Source organism: Crotalus tigris, unplaced genomic scaffold, assembly GCF_016545835.1.
Source record: "Crotalus tigris isolate CLP2741 ecotype Arizona unplaced genomic scaffold, ASM1654583v1 scf7180000024285.889131, whole genome shotgun sequence".
NCBI classification, from domain to species: Eukaryota; Metazoa; Chordata; class Lepidosauria; order Squamata; family Viperidae; genus Crotalus; species Crotalus tigris.
In genome coordinates this window covers 740,742-759,025 of record NW_024100458.1, presented here as the reverse complement: position 1 = coordinate 759,025, position 18,284 = coordinate 740,742, and the positions used below count along the sequence as shown (strand labels likewise).

The 18,284-nt window shown below is 38.4% G+C and overlaps 1 protein-coding gene across 1 annotated transcript in view; it reads right to left on the bottom strand.

Annotated features, from left to right (window-relative positions):
- The window catches only part of SPINT1 (serine peptidase inhibitor, Kunitz type 1), a 34,925-nt gene extending 21,335 nt beyond the window's left edge, over positions 1–13,590 (bottom strand). The window contains exon 1 of the mRNA XM_039323835.1: positions 12,263–13,590. Within this exon, the coding sequence (XP_039179769.1) occupies positions 12,263–12,821 (559 nt within the window). The 5' untranslated portion in view covers positions 12,822–13,590. The remainder of the gene's footprint in view (positions 1–12,262) is intronic.
- Positions 13,591–18,284: the final 4,694 nt, after the last annotated feature.

The window sequence follows — 18,284 nt, the reverse complement described above, 5'->3', positions numbered from 1 at the left end:
GGGCTGCGACTTAAATGCACTGCTGTTCATCCTGTTGACCCATGACTGTTGTGCTAGGTTTGCCACCAACCATATTGTGAAGTTCACAGATGATACAACAGTAGTTGGCCTTATTCAGGATGACAAGGTGGAAGCTTACCACAAGGAAGTTGAGGGGTTGGTGAGCTGGTGTAAGGAAAACAGCCTAGTTTTAAATACCGGAAAAACCAAAGAGATCATTGTTGATTTCAGAAAAGGCAGGCACAGCCACACTTCTCTATGCATTAATGATTCACCTGTGGAGAGGGTTACCAGCATCAAATTCCTGGGTGTACAGCTAACGAGTAGGCTGGCTTGGTTGCTCAACAGTGAGAAACTGGTGAAGTGGGCACAGCAATGCCTGCATTTTCTGCGTCGCATGAGAAAAGCACATCTCCCTTCCCCTGCCCTGACCACTTTCTACAGGGGGACGATCAAGAGCATCCTGTCATACAGCATCATAGTCTGGTTTGGAAGCACCACTGCTTCAGACAGGAAGGCAGTGCAGACAGTGGTGAGAATGGCCGAAAAGATCATTGGCAGTTCCCTCCCTCCCATCCAGGACATAGCATAGAAGCCTTGCTTGAGCAGGGTCCATAAGATTATCTGGGACACTACACATCCTCTTCACAACCTGTTTTCCTTGTTACCTTCTGGGAAGAGGCTTTGTGGTATCCATAGCAGAACATCCAGATTCAGCCATAGTTTCATTCCATACAGCATTAACCTTGTGAACTCTCAAGCTTCTTCCTTCAGTTATATATTCAAGATGGACAGTATTTATTTGCTATGTATATGTAGGGGTGTGGGTCTATACATATGTTGTACATAGTATATTTAGGTGTGTGTCATGTATGTGTTTCATTTTGAGAGTGGGCAACTAAATTTCATTTTTGATGTGTGCTGTTGTGCCCACAGTAAAAAAATGACAATAAAGGTTATCTTATCTTATCTTATCTTATCTTAATATGACTCTTCCACCATAAGCAGCAAAAGGATGTTGCTCATAACAAGTAACCTTAAAATCTTTTACTACCACTGCTTATTGGAATGGCTTTGTTCTTATACTAACTCTACTAATAATTAAATGAATTATCTGGCTATATAATTGCAGTGGGAAAGATCTCTGCCTTTTCAACTATTTCAGAGAGTCTTATAAAACATTATACACATATCAGCCCCAACTTCCATTATTCTAATTCAGTTCCGTAAGCAATGAAAACAGCTATTCTGAAGAACAGCTTCAGAACAGCTGTTCTGAACACTCAAGGTGGCTAACAACAAAAACATTAAAAGATAAATTAAAACCACTTCAAACCTACACATATTTATATTGTAAATTTAAAATGGAAGCATTTAAAATCTTCAAGGGATGGGAAACTCTTGGGTTTTAGTCATTTCTGGCTATTCTCATTCCTAACAGCTTCTGCTACAGAATTCCACGAATCAAGTTATGTGCATATCTATAAAGCTTTGACCTATAAACAGAAAACAAATTATACTTTAGAATTAGATCAGGTCTTACATAAATAATGACCAGTCTACAATAATTCATCGAGCCCCATAATCATAACCACCCAGGAAGTTCTTCCCAGAGTTACACCTTTTTTCTATACCTGTGTAAAATGTTTCTTCCACTAAAACTAGGGCATCACAAATTTTCTCTATGATAAATCAGAGAATGTTAACTTTGTTATCTGTGCCTTTCAACTCATGTATGTGAATATTATAGATGCAGATCTAAGTTTAGCTTTATGAAACTATCCAATTACTTCCTGCTTCCAACTCTTAGCAACAATAACTAATTCATAGCGGGTTTTAACCTTCACTAAGCACTCACAAGGTTAGCTTTCTTTGAATGCTTTTAAGCGAAGACTTTTTTGTGCAGTTGACCTGTCTTCTGGAAAAAATTTACGAAGAGCCCAGGCAACATTTTTCTCAATTTGAAGGCCTCCCATCTTCATCCTACTATATGTTACTTCATTCTTCTTCCAAAGAAAACTGATTAAAAAAAGAAGGCAAAATTGCTGACAATTTCATTAGGAGACCTCTTGGTTATTGCAATAGTGTAAAATTTCTTCAGTAAATCCCTCAGTGCGCATCTCATTAAAAGTATTGCAAAACATACATTAGGTGCTCTGAATTAGTGGCTTTTCCAAAACTCTTGTGATATAATCAGATTAAGTAGCCTGGGTGAAATACAAAGGATTGCAAGTACTGAAACATAGTGACCAAAATTTGCAATCCTGGCAGCATCTAAGATTTTCCAGATAGTTGGAGGATAGGTAGAATCTTCAAGATATCAGCCCTTTGATAATTGCACAAGGTACTTCAAAAGCACATCCATTTGATCTGAACGTAACATGGCTACATGACTTAACTGCAGCAACTGAAAATGTTTGCAGTGAAACTCACAACACAGAGAGTGTTTCCTTCCCTCAAAGGGCTTGTACCTGGCTCCGAAGAATGTGAACATTCTAGCTCAAAGTGCAAATATTCTTTTCTCAGGTAAAATATTCTGGAGAACAGTGTTTAGCTAGCTATAAGTGCACTTGGGGAAAAAATATTGTCTAGCCAATTTCAGTCTGAAATTGATTTTGGTTGCACTAACAACTTGATTTGAAAAAGGAACAGAAGTGTACACTTTTTTTGTCTTTGATCTGCTACTTATATCTGATATAATAACTCTTCAGATCATTTGAAACAGCACTGTAGATTGGAATTTGATGATTCACAATGATTCACCTTCTATATCCAGAGATGTTACTGCTCAGCCAAAAAGGTAACAATAGAGGATGTGTGATATGATCCTGTGGAAATTTATCCTGGTTCTTCAAGTTACTGAAAATGATTGGATAATGTGATGGTAACTGATCAGATGGTGTGTGTGTGTCCATGCACCCATGCTTTGAGTCAGTGTTCATTACTGGCAACTGCAGGAAAGTCCCTGCAGTTTTCTTGACAATATTTTCAGAAGTCATCTGCCATTGATTTCTTTCTAGGGCTGAGAGAGAGTGACTTCAGCGGTCCCCAACTTTTCTGTCTTGGTGTGGACCCAGTTCCGAACAGTAGTGGACCACATCCCAGTAGTGGGCCACAGTCCAGGGGTTGGGGACGTAGCTGGCTTCATGCTTAGGGTGTGACTAGAACTCATGATTTCCCAGTGCTTTAACCACTACACCAAACTGGCTCCAGATTTTTAAAGAGCACTTACTATCATTATGTATAAATATGCAGGTCTTTCTTTTTCAATCCAGCTCTACTGAAACTATATGCTTGGAGATAGTGAAAGGAACTTCCTTCCTCAATCTAAGCACACACTAACGGTGGGAACATCCTCTCCCAGAATTTTCAGAAGTAGCTATACTGGTTGAAGAATTTGAGGAACTAAATCTCCCGCACATGAATGAGTGACTCTGAATAAACTATTTGCTATCGCACAGTTCCTGTCTGTAAAAAAAGAGGAAATTAGCAACTTGCTAGGAAGTTGTTTATGAAAATGAGAAGAACAAAAAAAACCCACAAAATAACTTGAGTACTTCCATACTTCAGAGTCAAAATCTTCTTGAAAATAAACTCCTAATTTATTTCCAAACCACCTATTTCAAACGGCTGGCCTTAGGGCAAAGATCAAAAGTTAGAAAACTTTCTTGTAGGATGGTGTCAATTTGAAGCATTTTTTCCCATTTATTCCCTCCCCCTCCTACAATGGCTGGATTCATGTAATATGCTAAGCCAAGATCAAACAAACACATAATGGCTTAAGATGGTATATAAACCCAAGCCTTTAAATCTAGGAATCAAATGAGCGCTGAATTGCTGTCTCGGTAGGCTAGCATTGGTCGCTTCTTCAGGGGCTCCAATAGATCACAGAAAATTCCATTTACTGTATCATGTTCCTGGTCATGTTAAGGTTTCGTAGAGGAAGCTGCGAGTATGCTGGTGATAAGCCCAGATTACCTTCCTCACTCAACAGCCTATAGATCAGACCTAAATCCATGCTAGCTCTATCACCCCAGTACAGGAACAGTAGTATATTTTCCTCATGGATTGATTAATAAGAGGTAGAAGCGATATTTGGCATGAAAAGAAAAAAAAAACCAACCCTGTTTCACTTAGAGCAGTAACTCCGATTTGCTTCCCTTTCCCCTCTCTTTACATAGAACAGAATTTCTGATTTTGCTTTGCTTCCATACATCCTCTTTTGACAGAAAAAAAGTGTAGAAATTCCTAAGTTCAAGTTTCTTTTTGGGGAGTACAAAGCTCAGTTCTGTTCTTCTTCCCCACTCTAAGCACATCCACTTGATTTTAATACAACTGGACATGAATTCCAATTTTATCCAGATACATAAATAACTTATGAGCAATGATTTGGAAAACCTGATGGCTTCATCTTTATATTTGACTAGCAAGTATACAAAATAATCTGGATGAGGAAATGTTACTACCAGTGCTTTGTGATCCATTTACAATTAGGGCATGCCAAGCGCGTTAAGGTTGTTACCACCAAAACAGGGCAGGGCTCAGGAGTCACATTAAACATACCAGTTGGAACACTTGACCTACAAGATAACTAAAGAGGAAGTAAAATGCTATCTCAGCTTATACTGAGACATCCTTTCCCAACATCACTATATCACAGTCTTTACTAACAACTCACATCTAGCCAATTTGCCTACTTTCCCCCTGCTTTTCTCCTACATTGTTTTTCAGGACCTGTGAAATGAAAAGGAATGCACTATTTAGAAAAAGAGAGGCAGTTAATAAATTAGAGATTTGATTGTTCACACAGTACAGAGGGGCCAATGCATACGTACCCTCTGCTATATCAACCTGCTATTATCAATAATTCTTTTGAAGTATTTGATGGCAGAAACATTTTCCAGTTATTCTACTCATTTACAATATGGTGTAAGCTGAGCTCTGGGGTCTCCCTCAGTTTCATCCGACTGTGATGGAAGCTGGTGGCACCACTCCTCTCTCAGTAAAAGTGGGCAGGGTATTAAAAATCAAGACTTTTTACATATCATCCTTCCCCTTCCTTGACCAACAAAGCAGCTCCTCTCTTTATGGCTTGATCCATGTAGTGAGACATACAGAGCAGGGGTCCCCAATCCCCAGTCCATGGACCAGTACTGGGCCGCGGCATGCAAGCAACCGGTCCCCACAAACAAGCAAAGCGCCATCCGAGAGATGTAGGCACACATCTTCTGGTCCGCAGAAAAACCTCTCTCCACGGAACTGGTCCCTGGTCCCCAAAAGGTTGGGGACCTGTGATATAGAGAATAGGTATCAGGGGAGTGGAGAGGGGGAAATGTTATTTTAACCCGCAAAAGGGGGCTGTTTTGAAAAGCAAGGAGATGAGAGCAAGGGGAAGGAAATATCTCACTAAAACCACCACCTATCCCACTACATTGACCCAAAGATGAAACCGAAATACCTTGCAAATTCTGATGTAACTCATACGTTTTGAAAAGCCTTAATGTATTCTTTTTCTCTTTTCCTTTTTATTTCTTTTCCTTTTTATTTCTCTTCTTTGTTCCAAAAGTCCATAAAGTTCACACATACTTTCAGCCTAAGAAAACAGCAATAGGAACATTCCCCCCCCCTTTTTTTTTTTGCACTGGCAGCAGAATTTAAGACATACAAAATTATTTATCTTTTTATCTCACCAAAAGCCGCTCTGGGTAGCGAATAACAAATACTACAACTGCAAGAAATGAAACTTCTAATCAAGCAGCATGGACCAGAGCATTAAAAACATACTTTCCATCTTTCTGATTTTGGGATTGCATTCAAAATCAATCAGCCCCAATCTGGAGTCTATTTGGAACAAATCATCCCAAACACATGTTCATGCATAAACCATCCAAAACCAGCTCTTACATTCATGGAAGGTTTTGAACATCTCTAGACTTACTTTGAAATTGCTGGGACAAAATATAAAGAAAAAAGTGGCCTGAAAGAAAATAATTCATTATTCATTCTCTCTTCATATGGTGATTCCCAATACAAAGCAGAACTCTGCATAGTTACTTTATATTACAATCAAGAAAAGATGCACACGCAATATAATTGACATTAGAGTATTCTCCAGCTGGGAATCCTGATACCAGAAGCCCCTTCATACAGATGCAAATGCCTATCATCTGCTTGCCTATCTATCTATCTATCTATCTATCTATCTATCTATCTATCTATCTATCTATCTATCTAGCATATAGTAAGCATAACACATAAAGTTAGCAAAGAATCTAGCCTAATATTTTCCCTCACAAGCTAATTTTTGAAAGTAGTATAATAAGAAAACTCCCACTTGCAGTCTAAGGCCTCAGGTTTTCAAATGAGATCATCCAGAGAGTCTGTACCACTCTTCTCCAACCCTGGATCATAACTCCCACCCAGATTACCAAGCAATCCTATAATTTTTAAAATAAATTGCTCCCAAATGGCATTTTGATACTGATTTTATTTTATTTAGGTAGCTGGAGACAATGCTTGATGGTGAGAGGTATTGGCATTGTCAGACATCCTTGTTGCCACCTGCAAAAATTCACCCAAATGCCAGTTGACTATTTTATCTACCCTGGACATGGAGAGCTCTCCCTATTGCAGCTAAAGAGCATTTTTCCAAGAAGCAATTGCTTTCAGTACAATGGCAAGAAGAGAAAATTAAATGGCTCCAGCACAGTGTTATTCTGATTTCTAAAGCATAGGTATTACTCACATTCACACCACTGAAACAAAATTGCACTCAAGTAACTGTCTTGGGATTGCTTGTTGTTGTTTGTATTCTAGGTAAGTTGGGGACAAATACAATAGTGGTCAAGTCTGGGGCTAAGGCTAGGACCTAGGGAGACCCAAATTCAAATTCAACTCAAGTGAACTTAGTGAATGATTTGGGCCAGTCATTCTCTCAGTTCAACTTACTTTCCTGGGTTATTGTTGTTGGGGGTGGGGAATGGAGGATCAGTTTCATATATCCTGCTTATATTCCTGGAGGAAATATAACAATAAAAAAAAACATAAAAGAAGAATACACTCTTATTTACAGGAAGGTATGTAACATTGCCCAAGACCAACACAAAAGCTGGTGGCCGAGTGTCATAACTGCATCTCTCCTATCCCAGTTTCATGAGCTGATAGCCTGACATTAGCCACATTGGGTGGGTGGGGGAGAGGGGAAGATTGGACTGTAAGGAAAAAGGGGAGGATGAAAGCCCAGCTGAGCCTTGTGAGAAGCTTCAGCCAGCCAAGGTCAACTATCAATATGCAGAGCTAGGAACCAAGAATCTGTTTCCTAAACAATATACAAGCACCTAACTGAACATTTACAGATAACTAGGGGATGGAGGGTGGGGAGGGGGGAGGGGGAGAGGAAAAGTTGCTTTGTATTGTACTGATTGCACTGGAAAACCTCAGATTCAGCTTATGCTACTTCTGTAACCAGCAAGGTATACACTTGGCAAAAATAAATGGCCAGAAATCTTTCTTTGCTAGATGACGGAGTGGGATTGTTGACACATAGACTTTAATAATTTGCAGACAGGAGATTAAAAAAAACTAACAATTTCACCTCCTGCCCATCCCAATTGTGGTCACTAAATCGGGATTATTTATATTCTCAAATACTGTAGCTATGATTGTTAGAAAAAGCTATAACTCAAAAGAACACAAATTTGTCCCCAACTTATCCTAAGCAATCCCAAGACAACTACCTGAATACAATTTGGTATCAGTTGTGTGAATGTGATTAACACCTGTATTTTAGAACCTGTACCAGATCAGATGTCTCTAAAAGCTCCAGGAAAATCAGGAAAAAAAATAGTGCCAAAAATCTCTAACAGGTAAATGAAATCATCTTATTGCTCAGAGGTTTTGTTAACACTGTCTCTAACAAATGAATTCATGATGCTCTCATTTATCCTGTTCAAACAAACCTCCTACTTTCTACATTATTCCCCACCTCCTGACCCAGTTCACCATATGTCAGAGCTAAAGAATTCATGTATTCTGTGGCTACAATCCAAATGCACTGCCTTGCCTTCTCAAATATGACTGATTCATCTTTCATTCTTCTGCCATTCCATCCCTGTAGCTGTAAAATTAAAACTAAATACAGAACAGGAAAGATCAACAAACTGAAAACTGCAGACATAAATCCATGGGACTTTTATTTATCTGCCTAGAAACTGATCAAAAATGAGAAGCAGGCATCGATCAGATCTCCCTAGGAATAGCATTATTTCCTCTAGGTGTCACCAAACTGGGGACCATACTTCACATTATGTATGATCTTTCTATATGTAGACAGATTTATACGAAAGAACATTACCTTAAAACAAAGGAAAGTCATATGTATCATAGTTCTTTACCCAAGCACCTTTCTTACCTAATTGGACAGGCCTTCCCCACTTATAAATTAGATATTAAATTGATTTGGTTACAGAGAAAAGTGTAAAGACAATTATCTAAAAGCACATCATTCTTGGGCTAAAGTATAGAAAACCAAAAATGTTTAAAAAATAATTGTCTGGCTAGTTATAATATGATAATAAAACCAGAGAAGCTTATTTACAGGTAGGTAATAATGAAATTATTTACAATAGGAGAAAGTACATCTGAATCTTAATTTTAAGGTTGACTAAGTAGTGATGGAGATTTTATGGAAATTTTGTTGACGGAACATAACAAACACCGTTAACACTATTATCGTGGCACTCAATGGTTAGTTTATATGATTTAACAATTACCAAACTCTGTTCTTTACATTTGTGTTGTACGTAGAAATTGTATTTGTATTTCAGGTTCTTTAATCCTATAGAAATGTTCAAATATGGTAGCTAATTTATGGTATTAAAAGGTGAAAACTTACATTAAAATGCACACATTTAAATGTGAAGAAAATAAAAGTTTGATGGATCTTCCTCAAAAGTGCTACCATTTTCAGAAAGACTTAATATTCAGAAAATAAATGTAATTTCAATTTTACCAGATCTAGTAATTTAGTGCTTAGTACAGAATTGTTGAAGAACCATAATTTACAGCAGTGTTTCCCAAACTTGACAATTTTAAGGCATGAGGACTTCAACTCCCAGAATTCCACAACGCTGGCTGTGGAATTCTGGGAGTTGAAGTCCACATGCCTTAAAATTGTCAAGTTTGGGAAACATTGATTTACAGCAACCCTCATCTAATCTGGGTGATGAAGCAGCCCTCAGTAATTCTGGAGGGCTACAGTATTGATCTAGGTCAAGTATCACTTGTTATGATAGTTTGATTATGCCGTTTTGTAGGGAGAATATGCTCACTCAGCAATTAGCTGCTGGAGTGCTCTCTTTTTTAAAAAAAATGAAATAATACAAAGCTATCACAAGCATTAAGTGGATCTTAGATCAAAATTAACAGAAGTATACTATCATCTATTTCTATAACATGGCTACAATCAGATGCATTATTTGTGATGTGCAAAGATATTTTCCTATGTCTGATCACCCACAGCAGGGGTCTTCAAACTTGGCCCTTTTATGACTTGTGGACTTCAACTCCCAGAATTCCTCAGCCAGGCATGCTGGCTGAGGAATTCTGGGAGTTGAAGTCCACAAGTCATAAAAGGACCAAGTTTGAAGACCCCTGACCCATAGCATTCTCCTACTGGCCTCAGTACAAGAAGTTCAACTTGATTTGACTGAATGACCAGCATTGAATTAGCTTTGTGACAGATTTTAAGAACATTTACAAGATCAGCAATTATTCAAAAGCATGCATGAGAACAAATGTAATCTGATGCAGGTATGCACATTTATTATATAATGGTATTAATTATGCACACAAACTGTATCACTTATGAAACGGACTAAAGAACAACCAAAAGAGACCAAAATGTCAGTGATTATACCTATTTCTATTTTTCCTACAACAACTCTATAAGTTGGGTTAGTCTGAGAGTGTCTGGTCCAAAATCAATCAGCCGGCTTTCATCACTCAGGAAGCCTAGAATTCACAATCTCCTGGGTTCTAGGCCAACACCTTAACCACTACACCATATGGCTCTGTTTAGAACCATTTGCCAACATAATAATTTTGTTCTGTACTGTGGTATATTCCTTCCATGCAGGTCCCATGTCTTCAAGTCAAACAGAGCCACAGGGGTATTGGGATGGTAAATGACATCAAAATAGCAGGTATAACTGGGAGATCGAAGACCCACCTCGTTTTAACATATGTCTTATGCATTGCACACAGAAACATGGCTAAGACTTCAATTGCCCACCATTTTGATATTGTTCACCCTTCTCTGCAGATACACAAATGGGGATTTATAAAGTATTTTTACCAGTTTTCTACAAGTTGGTATTCTCCAGATGTTCTACAACTTTTCAGAAATCCAATTTTCACCCTGCAGATGACATCTACGAATAGAAATCAATACTTTGTATCCTAAATGAAACAAACTTGGGAATTGTTGCACTACTGCCCTTTTCCAGGGAGAAGAGATTCAGTGCTAACCTACAAATGATGCTGCGCGTACCTCCCCACTCAAATCAATTTCTGACAATAATTTCCTTTCTTCATTAGACCAAAGTCCATCAGGTTCATTATTCTGCTTCCAACAGAATCTAAGAGAGGTGTTTAATGTTCATGATCAAAATCCAACAGGAAATAATATTCCCCAAAATTTGCCCCTAGTACCTGTCACACAAGAATTGGATTACTCACTAGGTTTAATTCACAGTGTCATATCAACCTATTACTTCATTGTCTTTTTAAAGACTTAGAAAGCATTTAATTACAATTCTAAAGGTAGTTTTTCAAAAGGCAACTGGACTTTGGGGTTTGTTTGGTTTTGTTTGAAAGTCCAGTTGCCTTTTGAAAAACCAGCTTTGGGACAACCACCACCTGGATGAGTGAGAATCTCCACAGATATTTCATTACAACCACTGCAATCTATCACTCTACGTTGCGATTAAAAGACCATCCATTTATGACAGCCAATGAAAAACCCATAAGTAAAACTGGAGCAAGGCATTTTGCTATTCAGGTCACCCAACAACTGGTATCAGAAGTATCCTGTGATGTACTCTAGAGATAGAAAGAAACTCTCATTACTTACAGCCATTGATAATCTTATCATTTAATTGCATCTAACACCATTTTAGACACCATGCTCACAAAATATATTTAACTGTACCATAGTTTACTTATTTAATGCTTTTTCTGGTTTGCATTACACTGTTTCAATAATGCCCTCACTTCTGCACTGTTGTGGCCTTAGTACCACACAATGAAGTAGTCATGCCAAGGCTACAGTGTGGTTAGTAACCTTTTACTGCCATGTACCATACCAATGGCTGGGATAGAGGTTCCTGAATTTGCTTGGTTCATGGCATCCCTTGCAGTTCCCAAACTATGTGTCATGGCACCCAGAACACTGCAGCAAACTCACTAACAGTTCCATTTATTATATAGTAAAATATCCTGCGACCTCCCCTGTGAGTTCACTGTGATGTCCTTGTGCATAGTTTGGGAACTGTGGGATTGGGGGGGGGCACACTATGCCAAGGTTTGTTTCAATTATTCTGTCATCAAGACAAGTGTTAGCTGATGTCCACCACATTATGGCAAATACCCAAGATATGCCTATAGTTTGGGGAGCCTAAAGACCAGTTCAGTTTATTCACACATGTGACTGGAGCATGATTTGAGGACAAAACTCTAGCCATGGGAATCTATAACATGGCCTATAATGATGTACCAATCTTGACAGAAAGGATGCAACTTACATCTGATGTGTCTGATGTTCAGAGGCAAGTATTAAATTGCATCCTTTTCTCAATGATGTTATGACCCAGCTGTTGTCATTTTGACATTGTTTGTTGAAGATACTGATCAGGGCAAGTATTTATTTTTTTTAACTGAAAAATGCTTATGGTCTTGTCTTATACTTTTGTTTTCATGTTTCCAAATGAAAATTGTGTGAAACTACCCTAACATTTTTCAGCAATCATGGTCAGCAGTGGTGCTCAGAGCCACTAAGATTGACAGGTGACTTGGGGCTTAATATCTTGAGACCGCCTGCTGTCATAAGCCAGAAGCTGCCAGAGCCAGCAGGTTCCCACGACAGGCCACGTCAAACCAAACCAACTGGGCACAACTGCAGGACTGAGAGGGAAGACTGGAGCTTCTCTCGGTTCCAACCCCGGTTGGGCACCCTTGGCTGAGAAGCAGGCCCTGGTCTCCTTACCGCTGTTGCCTCGGTTGCGCATGGTCGCGTAAGCGTTGTAAACCTCCCGTCTGACATAGTTCAGGAAGCCGTCCTTCTTGGCAAACCTGCAGACCAAAGCCTGGTCGTAAAGGCAGTTGAGGAGGAAACAGCTCTGAATGACGTCGGAATCGTCTGCGGGGCTCTGCTCCACCAGGGCCAAGTTGCAACTCGGGTTCTTGCAACAGGCGCGGACGCAATCGCGGCTGCTTTCCGCCGGCGGCGAAGCCAGGAAAGTCGCGCCGTTCTCCACCGAGGCATTCGTGTCCAGCACAAACTCCGGAAACCCGGCCGTAAATTGGGCAAGACACATTTCTCCAAACGAGGTTCCGTCCCCATTTTGTTCCTGACCGAGAACCAGGCCGGCTAAAAAAACCAAGGTCACCAGGAGTCCGGCCTGTAGCCGGCTCCTACTTCGGCCCATCTCCGCCCAAACGAGCGAAACCAGCGCAGTTCTCCGGGCCGACGGCTTTTCAAAGGCAGATCCGCCCCCGAACACCGAGCAGAGACGCGAGAAAAGGCTCCGGACGAGCAGGAGCATTCACCTCCGCCTCTCCTCCGAACGTCCTTTTCTCCAGTGGGGTCCCTGGAACTCGAGCCCTTCTGCGAGAAATGACTCTCCCAAGTTGCCTTCTTCTTCTTCAGGGCGAGATCGGCCGCCCCGAAGCCTTTCTCTGCCCACCCCACGCCCCGCGTCCGGTAGGCACCCCTCGCCTCTCTTGCAGACGGTCGGCGGCTGGAAAACCAGTCTCCTGAACCCGAAGCTCTTGGGGCAGCCCCTGCGATGTAGCCGAGCGGGCTCTCTCGCTTTGAGCCTTGGGCCCTCTTTCTTTCCGGATCTTGGCTCCAGTTCCTTTTCCTCTTTTCTTCGTTTTGCTTCCTTTACTTACCTGAAGAGTTTCAGGTGAAACTGACTCATAGGCTACTCTACCGTCAGAGAGGGTGGCGCCCTTTCCGAGGAAATCTCCAGTTAACTCTTTAATTCACTGTCCGCTGCTGGCTGCTCCGTCCCGCCTTTAAATAGCATTCAAGAACAGACAAAGGACTCCTGCCAGGTGACAGGAAGTGAAATTCGACGCCCTCGCCTCGTCTTTCTTCGTTTTGACTGCAAGAGAGAAGCAGGGAGGGGCTTGGTAAAATCCAGGTTTCTCTCCCAAATTAAAAGAAAAAAAGCAGAAGGGCCGGAGTTCATAAGTTAGTTCACTCGTGGAAAGAAGACAGGGGCTCTATTTCTGCTTCTTGTGGTTAGTTATGCAGGATGTAGGGAATAGGTTTTTGTGTAAGAAGGCATAAAGAAGCCATGTTAGTACCTAAAAAGCATATTGGATAATCTTTATTACAAACAAAGGATGGGTAATAAAGGCTGAAGAAAAGGAAATGTGTTTTTTTTAAATTCGAGTTTAATGTAAAAACCGAAACATCAAAATCTATCTGAATTTGTTCATGAAAAGGCAGGATACAAATGTCATATACTTGAGCAAGTTCACCAAAGAAATATAGAAAGCCACCAATTTAATCCTAAATTTTTATACCACATAGATATGTTTGCCTGATGAGGGAAGTTAACCCAGAGAAGGAAATATTAAAAAGGCAGAAAAATATATTTTTCCTCAAAAGGAGTTTTTAAAACCAAACCTGGCCCCAAATCTATCTCTCTGGCCCAAGCAAGACTTTAGCCCCATACAAATGCAGATGTAAAACCATCAGAAAGTTGAAGCCAGAGCAATCAAGAAGACAAAGCAGAAGATCTGTATACCCCACCCAAACTCTAGGAGTCAGCCCCATCCCTTGGGAAGCAGGATATGATAATAGAATTAAACCACAGATATCAAGGCCTAGACAAACACAGCCTCAAAGTTCATGCCACAGGAACAGGAAACTATTCCAAACAAGGCTAGAGGGGGTATAAAAGCCTACTGCCCCATGTGCTCAGCCCTTCTCTCTCCTCTGCACTTTCCTGAAGAACCATCTTTCTGCAATAAACTGTAACCTTCTTCCCAAAGCAGTTGCCATGTTTGCTTATTTATTCCCGGCTTGGATGAACCAGGATGCTTTACTTCTAACACTGACAACTAAAATTACAATCCTATCATTTTCATTTATGTATTTATTTAAATTTGTTACAGCCATATTTTTCATACTGGTGGAGGAAAAGAGCCCATTAAACAACTAGGAATTCATTTTGAGGAGGTCACTGTGTATTAGAAGAGCTATCTAAGTGTGATAAAAAACTTAAAAAAAAAGAGTCCCAGGATGTAAAAAGTTATCAAATTGATAACAACCACCCTGTTATGTGCTCCTGGCTACTTTCCTTTGTGACCAGAGGCAAGCTTGCCTGACCAATAACCAAGACACAGTGAAGGCCTTTTGTTTCGTTTATTGCAATAAGCAGGGAGAGAAGCTATCAAAGCTTGGTTCTCTCCAAAGTTTTAACCCAAAATATCTTCTTTTATTCATCCCTATCACCAGCTGCTACAGCCCTCCTCTTTCCCCATTGGCTGAGGTAGTATGAGGTTACAATCTTTCCGTCCGCCTATACACATTTCCTGATAACATACTAAATCATATTCACATATACAATAAGAATAAGAAAAATTAGACATGTAAATGGTTATTTTAAACTCAGTAGATATTTATGTCCCCATTTTAAACAATAAGTTCTTTTCCTGCTTTTCAATTCAGTGTGCCTCTCATCTTATTTGGCATAGTTTCCTTTTTTCCCATTCAACCTGTCCTTCCTGGCTAGCCATTTCCTATATATTTTTATAGCTTCTCTTCTTCCTTTCTCAGACCCAACCATTTTTGCCTATATGGTTTATCTTACTTCCTTAATGTTATCTCTTCCTGACTCTCACCATCTGTATTTTTCTATTCAATTAGTTTCCATTGTATTGTAAGTTTAACTGACTCTGAAGATTTATCATATTGATGTATATTTATCAACCCCATGCTTATTGAAACTCCCAAATGTGCATGTGTGTATGTATACCACACTCACACAAAGATACTCAGTCAGATCCTTTGAGGGATTCCAAACTTTAAAATCATGAAATCACAAAAGTGATAATCATATCCAATGATCCAATTGTGTGAAATATCAGAATGTGTGGTAAAGGTCTTTAAAAGATACACGAAAAATTGCAAAGAATTATCCAGATTGCCCTTGTTATTAATTGATAGATGTATCCATAGAAATGGACAAATCGTTAAAAATTCATTAATGTTTAAAAAAAATCTGGGACCATGGCATATAGGTGATCTGATTTCTGTTTAGCAAATCTAAAAATGTTATGTACTAGCCTGAGTCTGTTTTATGAAATATTGTTTCAGTATTTCTTTTATTCCTAATTCAAAATTTCTAAATTGTAATCCATGCATCTTTTTCCACCAGACACATCAGGTACAGTATTATCTTATCACAAATGAATGATTTAAATATACCTGAAATTGTCCCCGGTAGATTAAATTTTATTTGTTTGAAAAAACATATTTATATGTTGTTTCTCTTATTAGTTTACAAACCCAAATCTTCCAGCAAAAAAGCATTAAAATACCATTTCCCACCAATAAAATTTCCCCCAAATTCAATTACATTAATATAGGTCATGATAAGAAATCAAAATTGGATTGATACTGTTCTACATTTCTCAAGTGAGATATTAAACAAGTATCCCATCTTGAATAACTGCCATGGAGATTAAAAAAATATTGTATGTTGGGATTAAGCAATCACCTACATCCATTAATTATACTGCTGATTGTAATAAAGACAGCATTGCAACTTTGATGATACATTTTCTTTTTAGAAATCTTATTCCATCTAATAATTTCTTCAATAGTAAATGAAAGTCTTCAGAAATTATTATCCAACCTATTTTTATCACACATACACACCCAAATAAGCAAAAACAATGTAAAGTATTTATCTTTGGCTGAGCTATAAGCATTTTCCATCTAATGTGATTTCCATAGGTGACAATAATTCTGTGGTAACCTTTAAAATCTAAAAATCCATTGTAAAAATCTTCCAAGTTAGAAGACATTTTCACTAAAGTTGTCATTCCTTTGTCATATTTTGAAACCTATTCAGGTGTTGTTGGTTTATTTAAATCAGTTGAGTTGATGTCATATTATTTTGGAGTAGCAACCAGGCTAGAATCCATGTCCAAAATATACAGTAAGTAACCACTGTTTTTAAAAAACTAAACATTCTTCCATTTTATATGATTCATTATTGCTGAAAACAACAACAAAAATCCTGTTGGCAATGAATAACTTCTAGAAGACCTATAATAAGAGTCCAGAATAGGAAAGAGGAATTAAAAAGATAACTAATCCTCCATGCCACTGAATCATTTCTAATTGAGCTATTGTGGCACTTCTACATCACAGCCATCTGTTGTTTAAGATAATTAACAGCCATTTTGATTCATTAGATTTCCCCTTCCCAGTTTGTATCCATAAGCTAAATACTGTTAGAAATAAAAATAATGCTTTTATCCCTTGTGGTCTGGCCATTTGAGGATCTTAGTGGAATTCTCTATACTTCTGTATCTTTGTGAAAGATAAATCTGGAAATAGCTTGTTTCTTTGCCTCATAGTCCAAATATGTTGCCATTCTAGCTGCTTGCAGTATATTGCCTCAATAAACTTTGTGAAAAAAGTTAAACAACAGGATCAATGGATTGTGAAGAATTATATCTAATACTACCTTCATAGCTGCAGCAACATCTGAAGCAAGTCTAAAAATATTTTTGAAAGCTTCTGGTAAAGGTTTGTTGTGTTGTACATAAGAGAATCTGAGTAAACCATTTTCTCCCTGTTTTCTTGATCTTGGATATGTTCCAAGCTTCTTGACAAGACACCTTCAAGCTACCAGTATATTTCAAGTATTGGAATGCTGGAATTAATTTCTTGTTTGCTTTTAGGTTTTTTTGTTCTGTTTTTGTACTTTGGTTATTTAACTGCTTTTGGATCTCACTCAATCTCCTCCTGATGGTTTCAAGTTTATCAGCAAAAACCTAAAAATGCTGATTCAGTCAATTTAAAAAAAAATAAATTTAATGAAGAATCACATCAGATGAAATATCTGAAGTAAGCATAATGTTTTGTGTTATCTCCCATTTGAATTGGGGTATCAGCCAAAATTTCCATCTTGCAGAGGGAATACATACTCTCTCACTTGAAGTTTCACTCCCCAGCTTTGTTAAAGCCTTTATTAAACAGACAGAAAATTCTCAGAAATTTTGGCGTCTTGTTTGAAAGATGTATGATAAAGTTAAAAAAATCTCAGGAACAAAGTCCAAAATTAATCTACATTTTTATTTCTATAGAAATGTAGATTCTATAGATGTACGTAGATATAGGAAGTAAGCAGATAAATTCTTTTTTAAAAAATTTGGACATATACTCAGGCAAACTGCACCATTAATCTTACAGAAAATCTTTGATTCTGTCAATAGAATGAAATTTAGAAAGTTTCCTACATCACATAGAACAACTACAGAATGGTATAAAAAATTAAGGAGAAAGTAGCTCCTATATTTTTGAAGATATTTCAGACATCTTGCCACACTTTGAAGTCTCTATTAACAATAATTTCTGGTAAGATTCCTACCCAGGGTACAATTATTGCCTCGTATCTTTATCAAATACTGGAGCCAAGGTTCTTAAAGCTGCATTGGCTGGACGACATTACCTACAATAATTTGTTCTCCACAATCTGTTTTCATAAAAGAGCATCAACCTTCAGTAATATAAGACTTGTGGATACAATAGCATTCCATACACTCAGCTGATGTCTGCTGATGCACATGAATCCATAGCGTTGGCATTAATGGATGCAGAATAAGCTTTTGATGTGGTTCAAACAATGTTTTTGATTCATTGGTTGCAGAACTTTACAGTTCCCATAAAATTTACTTGGATTATAATTTATTATTTTAGTTTTCTAGTTGTTTTGTAATATATTTTTGCTAGTTATTAAAATGCAACACAAAACTTG